The 27674-nt window shown below is 32.4% G+C and overlaps 1 protein-coding gene across 1 annotated transcript; it reads right to left on the bottom strand.

Annotated features, from left to right (window-relative positions):
* Positions 1–18787: 18787 nt before the first annotated feature.
* Positions 18788–19810, bottom strand: LOC104882095 (zinc finger protein ZAT1). The gene has a single exon (XM_010664027.3). It carries the CDS (start codon positions 19676–19678, stop codon positions 18971–18973), a length of 708 nt encoding a protein of 235 aa, XP_010662329.2. The 5' UTR covers positions 19679–19810; the 3' UTR covers positions 18788–18970.
* Between the last annotated feature and the right edge of the window lie 7864 nt (positions 19811–27674).

Raw genomic sequence — 27674 nt, 5'->3', positions numbered from 1 at the left:
ACAATAGAAAATGTTGTACCATTGAGGAACAACACCAATTAAAATTCCATCTATTATTTTTCTCAAACAAAACCACATTATGTAGTTTTTTCTCGATTAGGAAAATGTCACTCCCTATTTGGAAACTGAACAAAACATGAAATAATTTATTGTTAATAAATGACTAACCATTTAGTTTTGATTCTCTAGAATCCTACCACAACTTAGGTTGCATGCCTTTAGTGAAATAAATAACAACTTTGCTATGAGAAGATAATTTCAAGAAATAAAGAAGAGAATTAGAGACATTTTTTTTTTTTACTAAAGTATGTTAGCAAAGAAGAGAAGTAAAGACAATTTTTTTGTAACTCAAGGATTGGAGAGGTAATTTTGACAGGTGATAACACTACCTTCTTAGATTACAGACACCGATTCATAACGAGTTTGCATGCAGTGGATAGTAGGTCATGGACCCAAACTTGGTCTCGTTATTATTTACAGAGGATATTGGAGTGCAATTGATTCTCTTTAGTGAAATATTGAATCAATACTCCTATGGTATTAGTGGTCCTTACTCTGAGCTCATATACTATGATGGCACGACTTATGAGTGTTGGATTGGCTCTAGGTTCATTCTTGTGCATAAAGGTGTTTTGGTAATTTCGCAAGGTTTCATAAGGGATAATGAACAAGGTCTCTAATTTGGGCTAATTGATTAATTAGATGACTCTATATTATTAATTAATCAATTAAGACCCATTTTAGGTTAGATTAAGTGACCCAAGCCTTGATGGTCTTAAGCTGCTTAAGCCCAATGGGCAACCCTATAAATGTCCCTTTATGGCTTAGGGTTTCCTAATGGATTTTGATAAGAGTTGTCTTCCACCTCCAGAAAGAAAGAGAGCCATAGTATTCTCTCTTCGAAACCCCCATACTTTAGAGTGCCAAGATCATGGTTTCAGTCATTGAGCGAAAGATCTTAGGTGTACAAAACCTTCTTAGATGAATGACTATAACATGTGGACATGCATAGGCCACATGCACGAGAAGTGTACATATCATATGCATGAGAATCGCATGAGATGCACACAAACTTCATACAAGGGAATCGGGTTGGACGTGCATACGGGCAGTAGCATGAGGAAATAGACTCTTTAGTTTTTTTGGGCATGTTCTTCAATGGATGGATTTTGATATAGGAACATAAAGGTCACATGTACAAGTTTCAAATCTCTAGATTTTTATTCTATAATGGTTTTTGAAGCCATTATTTTCCTAATCCAAAAACCTCTTCATAATGTGGTTTGGTTTCATAAAAGCAATAGGTCAAATCTCAATTGTTGTTACTCTTCAATGGTACAACATTTTTTGTCCACTTTGCATGTTTTGATTTTTTTCTAGCTTTTCACAAATACGGAACATGCTTATTATTTATATATCACATAACTCAAAAACCACTAAACAAGTGAGAACACAAGAGGTTTCATTACTAGACTATGACACTATTGGGATAGAGTCCTTATTAGGATAGAACCCTTAAAAGCATGACATAATGTAATAAAATTAGAATTCATTATTTATTTAATGATGTTCCAATTTCACTTTTATCTATCCTCATTCCATGTATTATACTTTATTAACATTGTTACATGTATCTTTTGTATTGTACGTGACTTAGGTGCATTAGGAATTGAACAGAAGATTTAAGTCATGGGTTCCTTGCAAATAGATGACTTGTTCACAATTAGTTCATGGTTCTAGGCGACCCATTAGAGGTTGTAGTGCACCACTTCCTATTTGGAGGGATGACTGGTTTTGGTTATCGGGATGAGTTTCCCATGGTGAGCGCACTAGTGTGTATGATTACACATTGGACAGGACCTACGGTGAGTCATGACTTAAGGCTATCAAGTAGTCATGACCTCACCAAACTGCTTCATTGTGTTGTTTCTCAACCTTGAGAGAATATTGAGCGTGTGCTAAAGTTAGCAATGACTTTGACCTATGGGTGAGATCGTAAGTTGATCATATATTCACTATGGAGTGGGTCATTGTTGATGGAAGCCGGTAGTAATAGGTATTCTCAATATAGGCACCATGATATCTCTTGGGATTGAGACAGTGTGTCCCATTGGGTGATCCTAAGGAGGTGTGTTCATGGAAACTATGACCATAGTAGTTCCTTAAGTGGAACTTGACATAGGCTCTTTTGAGAGCTAAGATATGTCAATTGAACACACAATAGGAGGATCTATAACTCAAGGATGGTATAGGTAGTCTTGAAAGGCTGATAACTTTCACCTTGTTAGACTAAGGAAACCAATTTATGGGGAGACTGGACACAATGGTTAGTAGGTCACGAACCCAAGCACTTGGTGTCTCGTTGTTATTTACATAGGATATTGGAGTTTAGTTGATTCTCTATAGTGGGATGTTGAATCAACTTTAGAATTAGATTCTAAGGGATCTAGTATTCCTATGGGTCCCAGTAGTTCTCGCTTTGAGCTCATATACCTTGTCGGCATGGGTTATGAGGGTTGGATTGGCTCTAGGTTCATTTTTGTGCATAAGGGTGTTTTGGTAATTACACAATGTTACACAGGGGTAAGTGAACAAGGTCTCTAGATTGGGCTAATTGATTAATTAGTAGGCCCTATTGGGTTAATTAATCAATTAGGACCTGTTTTGGACTAGATTAAGTGACCCAAGCCCTTAGTGGGTTCAAGTTACTTAAGCCCAATAGAAACCCTATAAATACTCCCTTAGGGGTAGGGTTCACATAGTTTTTCTAGAAATTTGTCTTCCATCTCCAAAGAGAGTGAGAAAGAGTCATGGCCTCCACCATCCCTTCCATTCCCATCGGAAATGTGTCAAGATCAAGGTTTGAGTCATTGGGTAAAAGATCGTGGGTTTACAAGACTTCTACAATTTCATTCTTCATCTTCACCACATGGATTTGATTTGGGAACATCTGAATCTAAGGTATGTTTTTCATTATCAGTTTCTGAATCCTTTTAAAGTATAAAAATACTATTTTTCGGTTGTGCACAGGATTTAGAAAAAACTTAGGATAGTTATGCATGTTCCTAACTTGATCCGGGCTTAGGAAACGAAGAGATCCGAGTTTTTTTTTTCCATCAATTGGTATTAGAGTCATAGGTTTGTAATTGTGCTAGAACCATTCTAGGGTATGCTAACTTGGTTTTGTAGGGTTTTTGTTTATCCCATGGCCCGAGGGATAATTAATGTGCATTCTTTATTATGATCTTGTTATAATTCGATGGTTATTATTGTGACTGCTTTTTATTGGAGATGTAATAATTACTTGGATTGTTGTTTACTTTTCCTAGATGGGTTGTAAGCCTCATAAGAGGCATATGATTTTTGTTCTTTTGTAAAAATATTGTTTTTGTCTTAGAATGATATGCAAACTCCAAATTGTAAAAATATATATATATATTTTTTTATCATTCTTTGTAACCTATGGAGAGTATGGAAGAAATTTGAAGCATCACAAAGTGTTCATGCACATTCTCTTGCCAGAAAAGAGAAAAGGCTTCTTGAAATTTCTTGTATAAGTTCATATGGTGTTTTAAAGGAAAAAAAAGATTCTTGTAAAATCTTGATTTGTGATCCTTGGCAGCACAGTTTCGTCCTCCTTAACTTAAAATTGGGATGACTTCCCATAAAATTTTGGGGCAAAAATATATATGATTTTGAAACTTAGGAAATTACGAATCCAAGGCTTCAAACATATCACAATTTGGAGTTGAAATGAGGGAGTTATAGCATATTGAAGTAAGACTACGCAAAGAGCATGGTAGCACAGTGACTCTGACTTCAACTCAAAATCGGGGCTATACTTCATAAGATTTTTGAGGCAAACCACATATGGTTTTGAAGCTTAGGAAGTCAAGAATCCAGTGCTTCAAACAGATTGCAATTTGGATTTGAAATGAGGGAGATATGGCTGATTGAAGCAAGGTTGCGCAAAAGGTATGTAATTACGGGATTGAGTTCGGGCCAAATTGTTTTTGGTTGTTTGGACTCAATTTTTGGGCCGCTTTCTGTGGCTATTGGGCTAGTTGGATTTTTCTTTTTTCACTAACCCTATCTTTGGTTGCAGGGCTATTTTGATCATTTGGATTTTATTCAAGTTTTTGTCACCAAATTTGCAATAGGATCCCTAAGGCCATGTGAATTATTTATTTAATTTCCTTTTATATCTTTTATGTCTTTTTTTTTTTTTTTTTGTCATAGAATATATTTTGGTATTCTTAAATAAATGAATTTTCATATTTTTTTTCCTTATATTAGATAATTTATTAAATTGGAATGTACGAGGTATTAGAACATTTTTATTTTAAGAAAAGACAAGTTAAAACAAAATAAGGAACTTACTTCCTTTTCAAAATTAAACTTTTAGAGATTTTTTTAAAAATAATTCTTTTTAGATTTTAGATCTCTAAGAATCTTTTTATTTTAAGGAAGAAGTTTTATTTTTCTAAGTCTTTATGAAATAAAATCTTTCCTATTTAGCACAAGATTCTAATTTAAAGAAATAAATTGTTTTTGGAAAAATATATGATAGATAATTCATGATTGTTTCAAATAAATTAAATTAAAATGGTAATTTTGGATTTTCTTAAAAGAATAAATTTTCATGAGTTTTATTTCCATTATTATTTATTTAAGGAATTGGTTGTTATCATATTGGAATTTCAAATTCCTTTTCGGACTTTACTTTATTTAGGTTAGGTGGTTCTCCAGGCTCTCTTTCTTAAGAGAAGGAGAATGACACCTAAATTGGTCCTCTAGGCTCTCCCCCCATTAGATAATAATGACACTATTTAGTTTGAAAAAGAAAAGTTTAAGGATAAGGAATAAGATAGACATCCCTATTTGACACAGGAGTTCGAATTCAAGTAATAAATAAAAGTTTTGAAAATTCTCATGATAGATGATTTATTTTAAGATAGTTACCAAAATTATCTTAAAGTCTTTCTTCCAAAATATTAAGTGGGAGCGGGCCATAGGCAAGCCCATAGCCTTCAAGATCGAGCCCATCTTGATTTTAGGTTCATCACCATCCTAAAGATGGGTTGGCCAAAGGAATCAAGGGATATGGACTATCCTTTATGGACAAGATTATATATGTTTGTAGTGGGAGTGATCAATCCTAAAGATAAAACTCTTCACTTGGTGACATTGATGTCAAGGATCTTGGTTACACACTCAACTTAGACATGAAGTGGTAGAATCACCTAAAATGGTCCCACTTGCATGGGCTAAGGGCTAAACATAAAGGTATGTTGATCAATGTCTTAGGATAACCTTTGGAGGTTTAAGGTAGGTTAATTAATTAGAGAGGGTCTCTACCTAGTAATAAGAGTCATGACTTGCCTAAAGTAGGCTTGATTCTTATTATACTAGGATACCTTGCATGGATATATGTAGTTTGAGAGCACTACATTTATGCTAAATTAATTACCAACTTGCCTTGAATGCTCAGTTTCTTTTTATTAATGCATGGAATTATTATATTTGTTACAGATATCATATCTTTAACTTCTCACCTATTATCTTTTGTTTAAATTTGACCTAATTATATATTGAAAATAATCTGGATATAGTATTAATTGCATAGAAGCTGATTTTTGGTAGAGTTTGTTATTTCCTTTTAAAAATCCTATCATAAAGTAAGAGAAGCATATCAAATGTGGCATAAGATGGATCAAAAGACTAAGTCTCTCATACTTGGGTCTTTAAATAATGTGTTACAAAAGAACTATATGTCTATTGCCATAGTCTATGATATTCTCTTTAAAGTTGCAAGGGTTATTTGGTGATAAGGGGAAGTAAACTAAATAAGTTTCCCTTAAGACTATTATGAACACCAAGATTTGTGTTATCCTAGAGATCTTACTAGATTCCTTTGGGATGGGTAAGAAGATTCTCAAAGAGTGGAATGGTGTTCATATGGAAGTCAAGGTTCTTCAAGCTCTTCTACCAAGAAGAAGAAGAATAATACCAAATAAAGAAAGTTCAAGAAAAGGAATGAGAGAACAAACTCATGAGTAGTAATTCCTTTGTGACAATTTAGGACACTAGAAAAGGAATTCTTGGAGTGCCTAAGGATAGGCAAGTACATAAACATGTTCTTATTGTTGAATACATAGTGGTGGATTTTAGCAATAGTGGTGGATGGATTCCAAGCCCATTATCTATAGTTCTTTATACCATTTTCAACAAGTGAGAAGGTCACATGATGGGATTGTACTTACCTTAACTTTAGTTGCAAGGATAGTTGTGCAAGTATAGTTGTGCAAGTTAGTGGGAGGTATTAACTCTTTTATGTGAGATTCCGTTATCACTTTGCCTAGTAATGAGAATAGTCATATCCCACCAAGAAAAAAAAAAGAACCTATCACTAATAAAACATTTGGCTTCTAATGCCTAGGTCATATTAATCTAAATAGGATCCAAAGACTAATCAAGTTTGGACACTTTTATTCCACAGGATCTTTCAGTCTTTAAATCTTGTATAGTTGGTAAGATGACCACAAGGCCTCTTTATTTCTAAAGGACATGGAACCAAGGAATGTTTAGAATTAGTGCATATTCACGTTTATGAACCTTTTTGTATTTATATATGGAAAGTATGGGTATTTGATCGTTTTATTGATAAATACTCTAGGTTTGGATATGTAGATAGGAAATTTGATGCCTTGGATAAATTCAATGAACTTAAGGCGAAATCAAATAACATATTGGGTAAACATATCAATACACTTTAATTAGATCGATGTGGTATGTCTAGTAGGTTCAATTATTTCCATATGGAGCATGGGATGATATCTTATTTGTGTGCACCAAGGACTCTACTGCAAAATGGAGTAATGGAAAGAAGATATCAAACTTTGATAGATAGTGATATCCGTGATTGGTTTCTCATTACTTCCCAGATTCTTTGGAGATATAGCTTAGAGACTAGTAATACTTTTTTTTATTTATAAAGAAGTGTATCAGTTTATAGGATATCCAAGAGGATTTTAGGATTATTACTTTATAGTTAGGATTATTAGACGATGTTTGTTGCTACAAATATCGGATTTTTGATGAAGACTATATGATATGTAATAAGACAAATCTAGATTGGAGAATACTAGAAGATAGTCGTACCATACATAAGATATTATGGATCTAGTACCAACCATTCCCGTTTCTAGTACATTGATGCCTTATCGTAGTGGGAGGGTTGTTATACAACCAGACCGATTCATGTATTTGGGAGTCTTTCGAGGCCATTATAGAGGAACATGAGATCAATCCCATAGATTACGATGAAGCAAAATGAGTGATGTGGATGCACATCTTTGGCAAAAGGTTATGAAAGGAATTAGAATCCTTGTGATTCTAATGTAATTTGGGTCCTTATAGAAGCACCTAAAGGGTTAAAACAAATAGGTGTAAGTTGGTCTACAAGAGGAACAAAGGAGTAAGCAAAAAAATTAAGATTTATGTGGCTAAATTGTAACTAAAGGTTATAGTTTGAAACATTATTTTGAATATAAGAAACCTTTTCACTAGTAGCCATACTTAGATCCATCAGAGTACTCCTACCCATTATAATGTATCTCATTTATGAGATATTGCAATAGGATGTCAAGATAGTATTGTTAAACGATTATCTTGATATTAGCATCTATATGATGTAACTAGATATTTTCATAGGAAATGGCCTTGTGTGTACAAGAAACTACAGGGAAACATGGTGGTGGTCAAAGATTTAGTAGGTAGATGACAATCTACTTATTGAGAATGATGTAAGAATAGTGTCACTAGTTAAGATTTGGTTGTCAACTAGGTTCTAGATGGAAATCTAGAAGGGATGAAATATATTCTTAGGTTTAAAGTCCTTAAGGATTATGAGAATAGGAAAATTGCGTTATGTCAAGCATATAATCAAGTATCTTTTGAGAATAAGGGATTATGTGCTTATGCTCTAAAGTGTTGAGATAGTTTAGGGGGTGACATGATGGTTGATAATATACCTTCTGTGGAGAACTTGTTGGATCCCTTCACTAAGAAATTGACAAGGAGAGTCTTTGTTGGTCATAGGGATAACATAGGTTTCTAATGAGTATCTAGCATGCTCTATAAGCATGATGCTTTGATGGTTGGTAGGAGAATGTTAGGATAGAGCCCTTAAAAGCATGACTGATTACTACTCACAAAGTGATATTTCATAACTTTTAATTAACTCTTTTAAACACTTTTGAGTAGTAGTTATCACCTTTTAACTCAATTGGCATGTTAAGGACCCTTGCAATCAATTCTAATAAAAATGTGTTAAGTTTTAGTGTTTTGATAGCTTTTTGATCACCAAAGCAATATGAGATTGAGGAGAGTTCTTTGGAATCCATGCAAGGAGTATACTCGGACAGGGCGTCCGGATACACCATCGGAGGATGTCCGGACCACATACCAGGATAGCATTTGCACCCGGCTATCACCATTTACACCCGGATGTGCACCGCCATTTGCACCCGGCTGCCATCATTGCACCCGGATGTGCGCCGCCATTTGCACCTGGCTGCCGCCATTGCATCCGGCTGCCGCGCACTTACACCCAGATGTTCACGTTAGGAATTCTGACGTCGGATAGAAAAGGAGAGCGTTTCAACTTCTTCGAACGTACGTATCCAAATCCTCTGATAGCGCCTACCCGGAGAGTTTCGCAGACAATTTTGTACAGTGCTGCGGTGTTCTCCTAAAGCTTCCTGATATTTGCCACCGATATTTTGGGATATTTTGAGATATTTTGCTTTAGATATTTGTTGTCTAAATCCCCAAAATCTCCTTGTAACCCACCAATTATAGGATTCCTTAGTTATTAAGTTTGGAAAAAAGGTGAATAACCTCATATAGATATTTTGTAATTTTCCATATATATATCTCTCGGGAGCTTGTTCTCGGGGGGATGATCGATCCTTTGTATAATTTTAAAAGGAAGAAAATTACAGAGCTTTGCTCTGCTTTACCTTCTCATTTTAATTGTGTTTTCTCACTAGCCAACCAAGCTCTAAGGATGTTTCCTTAGAGAATGAGTGGCTAGACTTTTAGTTCCTCGGAGTTAAGGTTGCCGGGAAAGGTTCCAAGTGCAAGAATTAGCAGCTTTGTGGTTTCAGCCATTAATGAAGAGAAAGTGTGACCCATTAATGATTTCTATGTTTTTAGTTAACTTAAAACGCCTTTAAATCACCTGGGCCAACACTTGATAAGGCAAGTGATCTCCATCCATAGAGATGCACTAATTTATCTCTTGCGAGCCTCTAGGAGGTGGTTGGAAAGTAGGATTTTCTAGAATAGCCAACACTTGGTAAGCTTTTGGACTCTATGGAGACATCCATTAGTTATCTCTTGCTAGCTTTTGACGGGAAGTCCAAGGTTAAAGATCACCTTGAATGGCAAGTGCTAGGTAAGAGGTATGAGCCATTGCAAGGTGCATCAGTGAGAGGGATTTAGTGTTTGAACCCATTAAAAGGAAGCATCTGTACAACACGAGTTAGAGAATTGACTATATGTTAATTCTCTAATGCGAGGAAATAAACCAAGTGACCGGAGCTCTGTTTTTGCATGAGGAACCTCCCCTGTGAACCTAAACCTCCAAGGAATGTTTTTCTTCATAAGTAATTTCCATTACTTTCTTTACCGTTAGTTTAAACCAAACATTTTTCATCCAAAAATTATCTTTTCTTTTAAAGCTAACCTTGAAATGAAAAGGCACCAATTCAGCTTTGAATTGGTATCATTTATGAATTGAAAACCCTTCCCAGTGAACGATCCTAGAGCCACAATGCTATAGTAGCTTTGTCTTTGCTACCCTAGTTCATGGTGTAGTAGGTTATAAATTTTGTTGATTACTTCCTCAAGCAAGGAGCACCAGCTGGACATGAATCAGCTGATACACTGACTGGGCACGAATCAATGACTTGATGCAATAAATTTGGAATTCATTATTTATTTAATGATGCTTCAATTTCACTTTTATCTATCCTTATTCCATGTATTATATTTTATGAGCATTCTTGCCTGTATCTTTTGCATTGTACGTAACTTGGGTGCATTAGAAATTGCACAGAAGATCTAAGTCATGGGTTCCTTGCAAATAAATGACTTGTTCACAACAGGTTCGTGGATCTAGGCAACCTATTAAAGGATGTAGTGCACCGCCTCCTAATTGTAGGGATGACTGGTCTTGGCTATCGAGATGGGTTTCCCATGATGAGTGCACTAGTGTGTATGGTTACACATTGGACAGGACCTACGGTGAGTCAAGACTTAAGGCTATCAAGTAGTCATGACCTCACTAAGCTGCTTCATTGTGTTGTCGACCTTGAGAGAATATCGAGCTTATGCTAAACGTGTGGTGGCTTTAACCTACGGGTGAGATTGTAAGTTGATCATATATTCCCTATGGATTGGGTCGCTATTGATGGAAGTCGATAGCAACAAGTATCTCAATAGAGGCACCATGATATCTCATGGGATTGAGACAGTGTGTCCCCTTGGGTGATCTTAAGGAGGTGTGTTCATGGAAATCATAGCCATTGTAGTTCCTTAAGTGGAACTTGACATAGGCTCTTTGAGGGTTAAGACATGTTAATTGAATACACAATTGGAGGATCTGTAACTCAAGAATAGTAGAGGTAGTCTTGAAATTTTAATAGATTTCACCTTGTTATACTACATACACTAGTTCATGGGGAGATTGAATGTAATGGATAGTAGGTCGCGGACCCAAGCACATAATGTCTCATTGTTATTTACATAAAATACTGGAGTTCAGTTAATTCTCTATGGTGGGATGTTGAATTAACTTCATAATTGGATTCTAAGGGAGCTAGAACTCTTATGGATTTCAATGGTCCCCACTCTAAGCTAATATATCTTATTAACACAAATTATGAGGGTCAGATTGACTCTAAGTTCACTTTTGTAAATAAGGGTGTTTTGGAAATTACACAAGGTTACACAAAGGTAAGTGAACAAGATCTTTAGATTGGGCTAATTGATTAATTAGTAGGCCTTATTGGATTAATTAATCAATTAGGACCCATTTTGGGTTAGATTGAGTGACTCAAACCTATGTGGGCTCAAATCACTTAAGCCTAGTTAAGAATCCTATAAATACCCCCTAGAAGTTAAGGTTTTCATCAGTTTTGTTTTCCACCATCTAGAGAGAAAGAGAGTCATGGCCTCCACCATTTTTTCCTTCCCACCAAAAGTATGCAAAGAACAAGGTTGAGTCATCGGGTAGAAGATCGTAGGTTTACGAAATTTCCAACCACTTTAAGGTCCTCTTCAACACTTGGAATTTAAGGTTTGGGAACACCCAAACCTAAAGGTTAATACTTTAACCCTAAAAGATCAATTTTTTAAAAATTGGTATTACTTTCATTGCTTAGATCTAAGATGCCAACAATTACAATATCATGGAGATCAATCAAGAAAACAATGGTAGCCACCTCTTTTTGCAATGCATGAAGCAAGTCATGAATGTGTATGGCTAAGGTCAATGATCCAACATATTTAGGAAACATATGGACTACCCTCCATCAAAGGTAATACTACCAAGTTACATTAAGATAATGTTTCTTATATTACATAAATTAAAGGAGGATTCATAAAAGGTGACAAAACTAAGCATATCTCTATGAAATTCTTCTATACTCATGAGGTCTTAGAGAAAGGTGCATGCTATAGACTACCCTCCATCAGTGGTAATGCTACCAAGTTATATGAAGATAATGTTTCTAATATTGCATAAATTAAAGAAGGACCCATAAAAGGTGACAAAACTAAGCATATCTCTCCCAAATTCTTCTATACTCATGAGCTTCAAGAGAAAGGTGAAATTGATGTTTAGCAAATTCGGTCGGCCATGTGACAATCTAACGGATCCATGCGCAAAGACATTATCTTCAACCACATTGAAAACGTTAAGATACAACATCAAAATGCAAACATTGAGAGATTTACCAATTGAAGTGTTGAAGAAATGATAATCATATCTACATGAAGGGGAAAATACTACTATAGATATAATACACTCTTTTTTATTTTGTCCGGGTTTTGTTCTACTAGGTTTTACTAACAAAGTTTTTAACAAGGCAATCATAATGGTCAAAATATTTGAAGAATATTGTACTCTTTCCTTCACAAAGGTTTCTCCAAATAGGTTTTTCTTTTTAAGGTTTTAATGAGACAATATTCTTATGACCATCCAAGGGAAGTGTTACAAAATGTGAGAATTAGTACATTGTGGAAACTTGTGAATGATCATGCATATTGATGTTAATCTCTTTGTGACTCCCTATAAAAGGGGGAGACTCTAATAAAATATTCATTCAGTTTTTTTCTTATCATTCTATTTTCTTCTTTCTCGATTTCTTCTCTTTCACTTTATTTTGTATAGAAAAGTATTTATTATTTATCATATAAATAACAATAGAGTATAAAACTAAATTGGTTTTTATTTTTATCAATAATTAATCAAATTAATTTAAAGATAAAATATAAAAAATGAAAAAAAAGAAGAAGCAAAAAGTTTATTTTATGGGCATGGAAGAAGTCATCTAATTTTTTTCCAAATCACATTATTTCTTTATCATTGATAACTAATAAATAAAAACTTTAGTATACAAATAATTACTACTTTATTTAATTTGATTAATATTTTAAAAAATATTTCTCTTTATCTTGAATCTTTTATTCAAAATTAATTTATATCAAATGGTTATAAAATAAAAAATTTATTTATTTTCTATATTTGTCTTTCCTTTTACAGCTAAAATTTAAATTAGAGAATAATATTTTAAAATTTAAAGTTTATCTAGTAAAATTAATTTAAAAATTAAATAGTATTTGTTCAATATCAATGTTAAACATAATTTATACTTTTATAAATATTATTATTTACAAATAAGATATACATAATAATTACAATTACTTTTATATGTTGAAATTTAGTAGATAAAATTAATTAATTTTATAAATTAGAAAACATGTAGCATTATATTTTTCGGAGAAAACAATTTTAGAAACAATTTTGCTTTTTAAGTTTTTAATTTTTTGCAAGCACAATCATCTCTTGAAAAGGCAAATTAGGATTTTTTTTTTAATTATAGATTTTAAGAGAAATCATCTCTTTAAGAGATGATTTTGCTGGCAAATTTTTTTAAAAGAAGAAATCGTCTCTTCAAGATAAAATTTTGATTGAAATTTTTGAATAAATTATAAATTTTTTTAAGAGGTCATCTCTTCAAGATACAATTTTTGCACGCAAATATATATATATATATAAAAAATGGTCTGTTGAAGATACAACTTTTTATTCATTCGAATTACGAGGCAACTCTTACCGTTTTCCTTTCCTATGTGGCTATAGTCGTTTCGGAAATATCTTTTCCACTATTGTATTTTACAAATTATTTTTAAAATCTATTGTGCAATGGTCAAAACCCCAGTATCTGTCACCGTTAGTACCTGCAAAACCCTTGAGTTTCAATGGAAAAATTGATGCTATGTGCCTTTACGTCTTAGGAGATTTTCATAGTCTGGCCTTCATAAGCAAAGACTAATCCATGGATAGGATAGGAGAACAGTCTATCCTCTCCGTTCAACTGATATTTTCTTTCTTTCTTCTTTTTCTTTGAACTTTTCAAAGTTGAAGTAACCAGTTATTTGTTATCATGCGGAAATTTTAATATTCAAAATTTTTAGATTTAATGGAATGTGGTCATTTTTTAGAAGAGAATTGATTAAAGAATTTAGATCTACATCTACCTAATTTCTCTATATATCCATTTGGATTATGATTTTTTTTAAGAACAAAATATTCAATTATTAAAAGACCAAAATACTCTCAAAAATTAATATACACCCATCTCCCTCTTCTTTTCCCTCAAATTCTTTTTGTTAACCCTAACAATATCATTAAAGGAAGTTTTTTATTTTTTATTTTTTTATATTTTATTTTTTATCTATAGATAAATACACAATAATCTTCAATGATATTAGAAGTACAGAGATATGATTTTTATTATTCTTTTTATATAAAAAAAAAATTCACTTTTTTGAAGCTTAAAAATGGAGGGGTTGAGAAAAGTGCTCAGAATTTTTGGGGTTGCATGATCTTTGAAGCTTCAAGCATTATACCTATAGACGTTCTTAAGGGTATCTAACACTAAACCTCTAGACAACTTTAAGGCATTCAACATTACAGTTTTGAACATCCTTAAGAGCAAATGTCCAATCGTATAATGTTAGATACTCTTAAGAATACACGAAGGTAATGTCAGACACTCTTAAAAATATCCGACGGCATAGTTTCAGACATTTTATAGATCATTCAGTCCTGAAACTTTAAGCTCCAAGAAAGGCAAAATTAAGAAAAAAAAAAGATAAAAAAAGTTGAAGCAAACTAAAATGCATAAAAGAGTTTGAAATTGACTTTAAATTTATCTCAAACTCCTTTTTGGTTACAAACAAGTTTAGAAAAATAGGATTTTTCCTCATGCAAAAGAAGGTGTTGTGTCACAAAGAAGAATGAGGAGGGTGTTTTAGATATATTAGAAATACTTAGGTGGATGTATTAACTATTAAGAGATTTTATATTTTAGGGTACACGTGTAAATAGGGTAAATATCCAGTGAGATTATGTGGATGCAACATGGCTAAAATCGATGACCTAACATATTTAGGAATCTTGTGGACTATTTTCCATTAAAGATAAAATAATACTACTTTTATTGCACAAATTAAAGGAAAACTTATAAAAGGTAACAACACTAATCATCCCTTGTCTAAGATCTTCCATATTCATGAGGTTCAAGAGAATAGTGAAATTAATATTCTAAAAATATGATCATGTGATTTAAGAAAGTCTTTCAATTCAAAGAAATCTTTAGATGTTCTCTCCAACACTAGGTCAACCCCATGGCAACAAGAAAAGGTGATCTTGTGCTATTCTCCAATGGTCTCTTTCTTATCAAGGCACCTAAACTACTCCCATGGTATCGATCCCATATGACATTCCATGAATTGAAAGGAGAAGCCTACTCATCCATCAACTCCTCTTGTAGATCGGTGCAATTTTACGAAGCGTCCAGTAGGTTCATTATGGAATTTTTGAAGCTCTTAGGTTATCATTCTACCCTCAACTTGGTGGCTAAATGGAGGGAAAGGCCTCAAAGCCAAGGCATTCACATCTTAATGCATTTTAATATTTGGACATTGATTGATCACTAAAAAAAAATCATTTTATAGAAAATCAATTATTAAGAGAAAAGTTTTACCATCTATTATATTGAAAAAGCTATGATGCAACACTGGGACTCAAACATTGAGAGATTTACAAGTTGAAGTGTTGAAGAAAATATAATTATGTCCACACAAGTGGGAGAATATTGATTTGGATATATTGCAATTTTTTTCCTTGGACTAGGTTTTATTAACAAAATATTTAATGAGATAATTCTAATGGTCAAAATCATTTAAAGAAAGATTTACAAGTTGAAGCCTCGAAGAAAGTATAATCATGTTCACATAAATATAAAATAATTCTAATGATCAAATTATTTAAAGAATATTGTATTTATTTTTATTTACTAGGGTTTTCCCCAAGGCATATTCTTATGAAATATGAGAATTCGTTATATGTGAGAACTTATGGATAATCATTTATATTGATGTAGATCTTTTGATTATACATAAGAACTCCTAATGAAATGACATATTATTTTCTATAAATATCATAATTTCTTCTTTCAATTTTGTTTTCCTTTAATTCCTCTATTTTTACAACATTATAAAATTTTTATTAATTCTTTAATATTCACAAGTTTAGAAAAAAAGTTCAAACAAATTGTAATGTGCTTATCTTTTCAAAAAAAAAAAGAATAATATTTAGATTTGTAGGATAAATATACAAATCCTCTCCAAAATAGAAAATTATCAAAGGTTGTTTGATTATGTAAATTGCAAGTAGTTTTGAAAATGATGTTAATAGAAAATTTACTTGGCTATTTTTATACTCTTCATCTCAATTGTTAAGTTTTAAGGTACATAATTTGAGACAATTAGCATATATTTCCACATACAATAAATTATTCAATATTGAAATTTAAAACCAAATAAAAATGAAATTAGTTGTAAAAATAAATTGAAATTGTTCTTAATTTATTTATAATAATTAGAGTTCATTTGATACTGATTTTAGAAAGCACTTCTAGGTTATCTATCACATACAAATTTTTATCTTTCAAGATTTTTTAAAATCACTACCACATGCACTTTTAATTAAATTTTTTACATTGAGGATGACACTGTCTCATCATAAAATGCTCGAGGATAACAATTAGAATTTAAGATTGGCACCATGTTTCTATTTTATATACTACTTTCTATCTTTTCAAAATTTTTCCTTTTTTTTTTTCTAAAGGTAAAAGTACTAAACATTTAAGGGTTATGATTTTTTCTTTTTCCCTCCTTTGCTCTAACTTCTAACCGTCATAAAAGACCTAATTTGTCAAAGAAGTTGTTTAGCTAATATTAAACATGTTATTTGTAATTTTCAATTTGTTCTCCGGATTTTTATATAGTTTTGAAAACACTTCTTAAGATTAACATAAAATCAATTTATTATATTTTAACTCTATTTTCAAAAAATATTTTTTTACCTATATATATTTTCTGCTTTTTGTTTTCGAGAATAGAGAATTGGTTTTAAAAATATAAAACAAATATGTCAATAATGCAATTGAAATATATTGAATTTATTGTTCAAATAAAGGAATGTGGATGGATGGGGAAAAGTGGGTTAACTCACTAATTTGAAAAAATATATAAAAAAAAAACTTCAATTTTATAAATCAGTTTTATTTTTATTTATTTAGAAATATTTTAAGATACATACACTTTTTCCTAAGTTAGATCATTACTTCCATAAATAACATTTTTATTTGGTACATCAAGAACACTAATTAACAAGTATACACTAAAATGCTTAATTATAAAGAATTGATCTCCCTTTTAGTTCCGTTTTTTTTTTTAAAACCATGAGACCTAAAATAAGAAATCTAAAAAAATTTAAAATACAATTAAAATTAAAATACTTAAAAATAAACACAATTTAAACTAAAAAAACTTAAAAATTTTAAAAATAAAATATTGACCCCTATTGTATTTCTCTCTCTCTTTCTTGATATCTATATTTTTAACTAACATACTTTACAAGATAAGTGTCAATATTTTATTTTATTGTTGATATCAACCAACAGAAATTTTATTCAATTTTATTTAAAAAGATAAGAAGATGAAATGATGTATATAATATAAAATATAAAATCATTATTAATTAAAAGATTAGAAATGATTTTATTATTTATCACTTGAGGATAAATTATTTTTTTGATAATTTTATTTAATATTATCAAATAAATGGTCATTTAAGGATAATTTTAGCAAATAATTATATGATTTATGAAAAAGTATATGTATTTTAAAATATTTTTTAGATGAAGATAAAATTGATTTATAAAATTTTGGATTTTTTTATATATTTTAAATTAGTGAAGCAAAACCCACCCGGTGTGGGTTGAAAAGAACATATAATTTAATTTGAAAATTAATTGAATAAGAGAAGAATTTGGATAATTATAGCTGAAAATTAACTACTTGCAAGACAATACATAGTTTTTTAAATAGTAGTTAAAGGTTAATCTAACTACTTTTATCTTTTAAACAATTAAATTATTTGATTAAAATAGTTAGAACCCAATTTCGAAAATCTAACCCTTCATCATTTTTTGACATCATTTTGACAATAATACCCTTATTATTTTCTTATGAAAATAACTCTTTCTTTTAAAAGATACTCTAAATACTTGAAATAATCGAAAACATTTATATAAAAAATGAGTTACTTTTCAAACTTGAGAGACGGGATAGATTCACAAATATAGGGATTATTTCATCCCAATTATTTCTAAATAATAACTCTGGTGATAATAAGTGATAAATAAATATTTTAAAAACATAAAATCTTATTTATAAGTATTTTTAAGATATCTATTAGATTTTAATAGCTATTTTTGAGGAGAGGCAAAGAGGGTTCATTTGATTTATTTATTTTTCAAAAACATTTTTGGCTTTGCAAGGTTTCATTGAACCTGGAAATGGTGACACTAATACATGGTTGGAGAAAGCTGACGGTGATTTGGGGTTCAACAGAGGGGCCAAGGGCACAACATAAACGCACTGTTGAGATATAAAGCTACTTCTATGCTATGTAGTATGTGCAAACGAAACAAATAGGATTTTCTAATGAATTGGTCTTCTTCCCCTTTCTCTCTCTACAAATTCTCATTGAGATAGTTAAGGGAGAACAGTTAGCTGAATCAGCTAATTAAGGGTAGCTTCATCCTCGCTCCGCCCCTTCTAAATCAGCTAAAAACCATTCAAAATTTTTAAAGTACTAAAAAATGTGAGAAAAAGAAGAAAATCAAAATTCTAAGTCCAATAATGTTTTTCTTTCTTCCAACCAAACAAGAACATTAATTCTTCTTTACGGTTTCCAGATGAATCAAAGAAGAAAAACTGATGACATTAGAAGAGATAAAATTTCTGTTTCCTTATTTAATGGTCCAGTAAAATCAGTTTTTATACATTATTTTAAGGCCTTTTAACTATGTACACTGCATATCCGGAGTTGATACAGGAGCATTAACAATACCCTAGTCATGATGATCAATTAGCAAAGTTGAAGATGATGACATGAACATAACAGTTACAAATTCCAGCAACTCATTGTTTCAAATTTCTTAAAATTATGTAAAATAACTTCAAATCAAATCTATAATCAAATCTATACACAGAAAAAGGAATGCAATCACCTTTAATTTCATCAAGACGATGATGATGAACGTCATTTGATTGAGGGATCATCCACCTGACTTCCATTGTCTTCTTCGGGAGCAGGAAGATTGAGATCAATGAAGTTTTGTCCGGGCATGGAAACCCTTCTAGCAGCGGCTGCTGCAGTGGACATGTGAACTTTCTTGTGTCCGCCCATGGCTTGCCCAGATTCAAACACCTTGAAGCAAAATGGACATTTGAAAGTTCTTTGATTGCCCTTGCTGGGTGCAATATCTTCTTCATCGCTTTCGATCTTCAACTTCTTGTGGCTTGCTCTATGGCCTCCTAGGGCTTGATAGGACTGAAACCCCTTGTTGCAGGTTTCGCACCGATAGATGATCGTGAAATTGTCCTCTTTCATTAATTCTTCATTGTCTACTTCTTTCCCCCTTGTCCATTTCTCTCTTGAAAGCAAGACCAACAACTGAGCAGCATCTTCTGCAGAAAAGTCATCAACATCAGAAACCACTGAGCTATCTGGTGAGTCGGCTTTTTTGTTGATTGATCTGCAAGCCCGTTTGGATCGTCTGCGACTCTGGTTCTTGGGCGTGTCGGTTTCGCTTTCTTGGTCATCATGAACAGCGAATTTGGAGGAGTTGTCAGGCTTCTGAGGCTTGGGTTGAATGGAAAGCTTAGCCATGTGTGATCTCATGTGACCACCCAAGGCTTTACGGTTAGAGAATTGCCTGAAACAAATCTTACATTTTGCTGACTCCATTGATGAAGATAAAGAGCTCTCTAGCTTTCTGTCTTCCTCTCCTCTGATCTGTGTGTGGGAGGAAGCTTAGGAGAGGAGCCGGTGACAAGCATTCCTTCAATAAAGGCAAAAAATCGAAACCAATTTGGAATATGTTAGGCCACTCAAAAGGATAACATTCAATTAGTAAAGAGTTTTAATTTTGTGGTTTTTATATTAAAATCCTTTGGAAGTGGACAACCAAGGAAGTTATTGTGGTGATGCAAGTAATAGTCAACATGGATTTTTATTCCAAAAGAGGCAAATACTGAAACCATATATTATGTCAGATATTTTTATTTATTTATACCTCAATTTCTTTTTCTACCTTATAAATGAATTTTGATAAAGTAATATTTTAAGTATTCTAATTATTGATTAATTTTTCATAGAATTGGTATTAAGTCTCTCAATTTTTTTTCTTTAAGGTTTTTTCCAAATTAATCAAAATTCAGGACATCAACATTTTTTTATTGAATTAATTGGTTAAAAGAGATGAAATAATCTTCATATTTGTGAATTTAATTAACCTCTTTCATATTTTTCTTAAGGCCCAACTCATTTTTGACATAAATATCCTTAACTATTTCAAGTATTTACATACTAATTTTAAAAGAAATGGTTATTTTTATAAGAAAAGAATGAAAACATCTTTGTCAAAAAGATGAAGGGTTAAATTTTAAAATTGGGTTTTCAATAATTCTTTTAATCAAATAACCCTTTTTTATTTCCCTGTATTTTAAAATTAAAAAAAATAAAGAAAGCTGTAGTTTAATTTCTCATAATTAAAATAATAATCATTATGAATTCTAATTTCACAAGAGGCAAATGACACATATAGTATGGAATTTTTAGGTTTCAATTCCTTTTTTGGGTCGTCAATTAGACTTGTTCGAGTGGCACATAATGACTTCCTTTTTTGGGTCCTCAATTAGACTTGTTCGAGTGGCACATAATGACTTTTGGTAGGCAATCTTTTAAATAGTTTAATCAATTGACTCATTTTTGTTAGTCATACTTAAATTTCTAAATTTCAATTGAAATTTTGGCTTAAAATATTAAGATGCCATTTGTTCTTCAAACTTTGAGAAAGAATGAAGTTTTGAAGTTATAAATTTTGCCATTTTTAATAAAAACATTGTCTACTCTTAAGTTCGGCTAGATATAATAGTGGCACCATCCTGCACAACTCATCATATATAATTATCTAAGGTTGTGTTTGGTTAGTCGAATATAACATACGATGATATTATAAGAGAAGAAATATTATATCATATCTTTTTTTTTGTTTTTTTATATACTCATTTTGTAAAATAATTTTTTTTTTATTATAAATTAAATTTTATGGTTAAAAAAGAAACACTAAAATAAATCTATAAACTAATATTAATATATAATATATAAATTATTTTTATATATTAAATAGCATAATATAAAAAAATTTATTTATAAAGTTTAAATATTTTAGTTATGAATATTGTTAAATATAAGAGAAATTTTAATTTTTTCAATAGAAAATATTGGAACATGATATAATTTTTATTTTAAACATTGAAAATAATATATATTTCATATTATTTTTTTATTCATTTCATAAATTAAATATAAATATAATATAATATATTTCATTGGATATCATACCTTAAAATATCATATTCATAATATATGTATATCCAAAGACATCATGTCCTATTGAAAATCATATCCAATGAGATATGATATTATAAGATATACATATCTTATCCTATTAATCAAATATAACCTTAGGTTACGTTTGGTTGGTAGGATAAGTGATTCGTGCCTAGTTGGGTATTTTAATAAAAAATATTTATAAATCCTATGCCCTTATACTAGCGTAGCAAAGCTACTATAGTATAGCAGCTCTAGGGTCGAACTCTAGGATGGGTTTTCACTCTACCAGTGATAGACTCAAGATTAGAAATTGAATCTGATGATTTCCTTTGTCAAAAACTTAAAGTTTAAAAGAAAATAAAATTTGTTTTGAAAGTGTTGTTTGAAACTAAACTAACATAGAACTAGGTAAAAATGGAAGAAAGAAAGTCTCCCGGAGCTAAAGGTTGCTATGATCAAGTTCAGAATGCAAAGTGGGAAATTCCGGATTTTTCTCCTCGTATTGGGGACAACAACATAAAGGATGGTTGTTTCCCGAACCGGTATAGGTTTAACAATGAAGATTTAATCCATAAAAAGTCAATAGAAATGGTAGTCAAGTTCCATTAATGGCTTTAGACACTATGGGTCTTCACCTTGAGCCACTTTCCAATGGCTCGTACATGATAACTAATGATCTTATGTGGATCTAGCAATAAGTATCCACAGAGACCTAAAAGCTTATCATGTATTGGCCATTCAAAGTAATTCTAAGGGATTTAAAGCAAAACTTTAGATTTAAAAGCCATTTATGAACTCCAACTACCTGTATTTAAAGCACGAGAGTTTTCCACTTTTGCATCTAGACTTTTCACCTAGCTTCCTTCACTCCAAGAAACCAAAGGTTTAGCCTCTCATCTTCTGGGAAAACATCCTCAGAGCTTGTTTGGCTAGTAAGAAAATATAATTCAAAATGAGAAGGTAAAGCAGAGCAAAGGCTCTGTATTTTACTTCCTTGTAAAACTATACAAAGGATCGATCGTCCTCCCCTGAGAACAGGCTCCCAAGAGATATGTATATGAAAATTACAATAATAATATATATAAGGTTATTCAACCCTTTTTCCAAACTTAATAACTAAGGAATCCTATAATTGGTGGGTTACAAGGAGAGTTTAGGGATTTAGACATAAAATATCTAAAGCAAAAAATCTCAAAATATCCCAAAACGTCAGTGGCAAATATTAGGAAGCTTCAAGAGAACACCGCAACACTTGTGCAAAGTGGCTGCTCTCCCATCCGGGTAGGGGGCTATAAGAGAATCCGGATACGTCCTTCCGGAGAAGTTAAAACGCCTCCTCTCCCATCTGGTGTCAGAATTCCGGATGTGAACATCCGGGTGGAAAGTGCGCGACAGCCGGATGGAATTCCTACCCGAATATGTTGTCCGGATGCCCTCCGATGGTGTATCTGGACGCCCTGTCCGGATATACTCCTTGCATTCTGGATTTTGCTTATGGATTCCAAAGAACTCTCCTCAATCTCGGATTGCTTTGGTGATCAAAAAGCTATCAAAACACCAAAACTTAACATATTTTGGTTAGAATTGATTGCAAGGGTCCTTAACATGCCAATTGAGTTAAAATGTGATAACTACTACTCAAAAGTGTTTAAAAGAGTTAATTACAAGCTATGAAATAGCACTTTTTGAGTAGTAATCAATAAGATAGAATAGGATTTGTATATCCTAGGATATCATATCCCATTGGATAGAATATGCATATCCAATGATATGATTTCGGTATGATATCCTTGAATATACATATTCTATGGATATAATATTTTAAAATAACATATCCAATGAAATATGTTATATTATATTATATTATATTATATTTATATTTAATTTGTGAAATGAATAAAAAATGATATGAAATATATATTATTTTTCCACGTTTAAAATAAAAATGATATCACAGTAAAATATTTTCTATTTTAAAAAAAATGAAATTCCACTTATGTTCAACAATATTTATCATCAAAATATTTGAACTTTACAAATATTTTTTTATTTTATGTTATTTAATATATAAAAATAATTTATATATCATATATTAATATTATTTTATAAATATTATTTTATTTTTTATTTTTAAATTGTAAATTTAATTTATAATAAAAAATTATTTTATAAAATGAATATATTAAAAATAAAAAATTAATAAAAATAAATAAATTTTTGATGCATTGGATGTGTATATCTCATATCTTACCATGGGATTAACATATCCCATATGAAAGGGATGAAAAATACAGGGTGGATAATATATCCCATCACTTTTCCTATCTCATGTTTGGTTAAACAGAGGATATGATAAGTGATGGGATAACTTATCATATCCCATCACTAACCAAACATAGAATATGATATACTATATCCTATCTCATGTTATATCCGACCAATCAAACGTAGCCTTAAAGAATATTTACACTTAAAGGGCCGAAGGGGTAGTACACATTCTTGTGTTATGCTTCCAATTTTGCTATCAAAACTAAATTCTACTAGTGCCATAATTCCACGATATTGAGAACCAAAACCTTTATCATGCTTTCTTTAAAGGAGAATATTTAAAAGAAACAAATTATGAATTTATACAAAAAGAGGCAAGTCATTTTATTAATGTTAGGAAATATTAAGGAGTTGATAAATACTTGTCCACATCATAATTTCAAACCTCAGAGAGAGGTAAGTTTCCTTTTATGATTGTCTTTCTCTATACTCATGCCAATTGGTTGAGATGATGTGCATTGTGGAAATTTTGAATAAAGGTCCAGAAAAGGTCTTAGACTTTTCTAAAAAGATAGCAAAAATTCCCAAACTTGGCTTATAACACCCCTAATTCTTCTAGAAGAGGAAAATAAAATACAACTTTAACTCAAGTAATTAGGGTATACTTACTCCCAATGGAGAAAAGGACTTGAGTGCTAGACTTGTTTCCTCTAAGAAAATTTGAAACAATGGAATTTTTCTAGAAGAGGAAAAGAAAATACAATTTTTAACTCAAGTAAGGTTATACATACTCTCAATGGAGAAAAGGACAAGTTGAAAATTAATGAATTAAAATCTATGAATATTTTGAGAAGTATTAAATTTGTGGAAAAGTTGAAGGTAGTTTATGAAAAGGAAAAACGAGTAATGAGAAAAATGAAGATAAAAAAGAAAATAATGAAAAATACCGAGTGTGAGCAAAACTTGAAAAGGTTTTGAATCATTTTTCATTGCATAATGTCATGGACTTAAGTCTTTTTTAAACTCACATGCAACACTTTGACAACTCAAGCCACTTGACGTTGCTAAGTTAGCCTTTCCTAAACTTAACTTGCTATGCTAAGCTTGAAAGGTAGGATGCACAATGAAGGTAACATTTGAATAAAGGAAGCTTTTATTGCACTAGATCTTGCAATGTTTGAATGCTTTCAAGTGCTTGGTATCTTGGCCAAATAAGTCCATCCCCTATTTATAGGCACCCAAGGAACTTTCTGACACCCTCAAAGGTTCCCTACTACTCTAGAATTCTCTAGAAATGCCTACACAAATGCTATATACAAGAGTTCTCTAGAACTCTTTAGAAATCTCCACACATTTCCTTTGTTATCACTTTTATAAAGATATGTGGTTTTCCTTAGGCTTCTCTAAAATCTTCCACTCCTTCACTAGTAGATGACTCTTAAGTAGTTCCAAAAGCTTCTTGCTCCTTATATAAGTTCAGATGAGAGTCATTTTTAGCAGGTTATGACAATAAGTTATGATAATCCAAGAAAAAGACAGAGATGAATTCCAAGATTTTGGATATGTTAAGAAAGTTGATCTATATCCCATTGTTAGATGTAATCAAGTAAGCGCTCTCCTATGCCAAGTTAATTAAGGACGTGTGCACTGTGAAGATGAGGCTCCATGTGCTCAAGAAAGCTTTCTTAGTGAAGCAAGTGTCATTGTCCCAATAAAGATACCTCAACAAAGTTTAATAAATAAATAAATAACAAAACAAAAACACCTAAGGAGCCATAAAATCTCATACAAAATTGAAACTTTGAGATAGAAAGAGCTCTCTTGGATTTTAGAGCAAGTGTGAACTAGCTTCCTACTTTATGAGCAATTGGAATTTGTGGAAATGAAACTAACTTTTAGTGTGTGTGTTTATGTATGCTAGGAACCCTAGATTGCTCTATTCCCTTACCCTGGATTATATAAGTGCATGCAAAACTACCATAGGCCTCTAGATTTTATGCAATGAAATCCAAAAAACAAATTGAGAAAATAAAGGCTATGATTAATTAAGAAAAACACCCAAGAGGGGGGTGAATTGGGTTTTTCAAAAATATTTTCAATAACAACAATTTCAAGCACAATATAAATGAAAGTAAAGAGATAGAGTTAGAGAATTCAAACTCGGGTTTTATAGTGGTTCAGCACTTCCTTGCCTACGTCCACTCTCCTCAATCTCCTAACCGAGTGAGGGTTCCACTAACTTGAAGCTTCAACCAAGCTTCTAATCTTCTTACACTTGGATTCCGGCTCCAATGGGCTCTTACACAATCTCTTCAAGAATCACACCTCTTGAAGGCTTAAACGCTTGGCTTTTACAAGAATAAAACACTCAACCTAGCTCAAGGATGGATCAAATACAAAACAAGGCTAGGATGACTCACAAAGGTGCACTAAGGAGTATGCAAATGATGATTTAATGCACCAAGGAATAAATGAGAGCTTTTTGATCAAGAACAAGTAGGTAGACAATTGATTGCAAGTGTTCTCTTATTCATAAATGAAGTGGAGCTCTTAATTTATAGGTTTCTAAGCTCGGGAGTCAAAAACAGCAAAAGGTACCCTCGACCGGTCAAGCTATGGGTCGACCAAATCACTAGCCGTTGGGCATTAAATGCTTTGACAGGTTACCGTTGCCTCGATCGGACCTCGACCGGGAAGGGTGTGAACCTCAACCGGGAAGAGAAGGCTACTGGATGAGAGAGAGTGTTTTTTGACACTCCTCGACCGGTCCTCGACCAGACAGGGTCAACCGGTCGACCGATTCCCTAACCGGTTGAGCCGGTTGGCCATAGCCTCGACCGGTTGAGCTTTTTGGCCCCGAAAACCTTCCTTTTGAAATTCCTTTCTTTTCTACTACTTAGGCAAGGTCTTTAGGTGAATAAATATGTTAGTTTTAAAACATTTTGCCTAAGGTACATTTGATAAAACTCGGGTTTGAATGAACTTGAAAGTTTAAAGAATAAACCGAGTTTTTCAAAGATGCATGAAATGGAATGAAAACCTTAAGTGCACCCATGCATTCATCTTACATTCATTTCCTATGATCAAGGGACTTCCAATAATCTCGGTCTTGTATCCATTTGGTCCTTGGATGAATTTTCGAAATTATACCTGAGATTCTTTACCATTTAAAACAATTAGTCACTTAACCATGATTTGTTATCATCAAAACCCGATTAGGAGAACCCTTGGGCTAACAATCTCCCCTTTTTTTATGATGAAAAACCTTGGTTATCTAGGAGAGAAGAAATCTCCCCCTCAAACCAAAAATGGATCAATTAAAGCGAAAATTTTAAATGATAAACACGACATGCAAAATTTCAATAGGAGACAAAGTGAATTCTGAAAATATCATATCATATATAATAATATCGTATATACACAAAACAAGACTAATGATATGGAAATGTCATGCATGTGTGTGTCCCCTAGATCCTAAAATTTCTCCCCCTTTGGCAACATAAAAAAGAAACGAAGGGGAGGGGGGTCTCGAAGATATCAAAGTGGAGGTGGAGGAAACACTGAGCGAAGGTAGGCCATCATCTCCTCATGCTGTTGATCCATACGCCCAAGTCTCTGATCGAGAAGCTCAAACTGAGAAGTGAAGCCGGTCTGATACTGATCTATGCGATCCTCCATAGAGTAGAAACAAGTATCATTGACGACTGCAAGCTCCTCCATACGAGTCCCGAGAGAATTGATCTGAGCGGATAAATCCATCCAAGGCACATGATTAGGTGCGTGAGGTGCCTGAGATGGTATCTCTGTGTGAGAAGGCTCAGTGAAGAATGGCTCAGATGGTCCAGCTGTGTATGCCGGCTCAGATGGTCCAGCTGTGTATGCCGGCTCAGATAACATCGGCTTAGGAAAGGATGCCTCAAACTGAACACCTTCAGTCGGAAGTGGAGGAGGAATGTCACACTCAGGCCCACTCTGCTCAACGTCCCTCTGAGGGTCTAGCCCACCCTCCATCTCTCGGATCTCGGCCTCCTCCTTATCTCCAGGATGCATCTATGCCGGTGGTCGCTCAGCTCTCCTG

This window comes from Vitis vinifera, chromosome 16 (genome assembly GCF_030704535.1).
Source record: "Vitis vinifera cultivar Pinot Noir 40024 chromosome 16, ASM3070453v1".
Classification (NCBI taxonomy): Eukaryota; Viridiplantae; Streptophyta; class Magnoliopsida; order Vitales; family Vitaceae; genus Vitis; species Vitis vinifera.
The sequence above is the reverse complement of the archived record's forward strand: the minus strand, read 5'-3'. Positions and strand labels throughout refer to the sequence as shown.

What these genes read in the sequence shown, in the direction of transcription:
- LOC104882095 (XM_010664027.3), bottom strand. Translation starts at nt 19,678, where the DNA reads ATGGAGTCAGCAAAATGTAAGATTTGTTTCAGGCAATTCTCTAACCGT.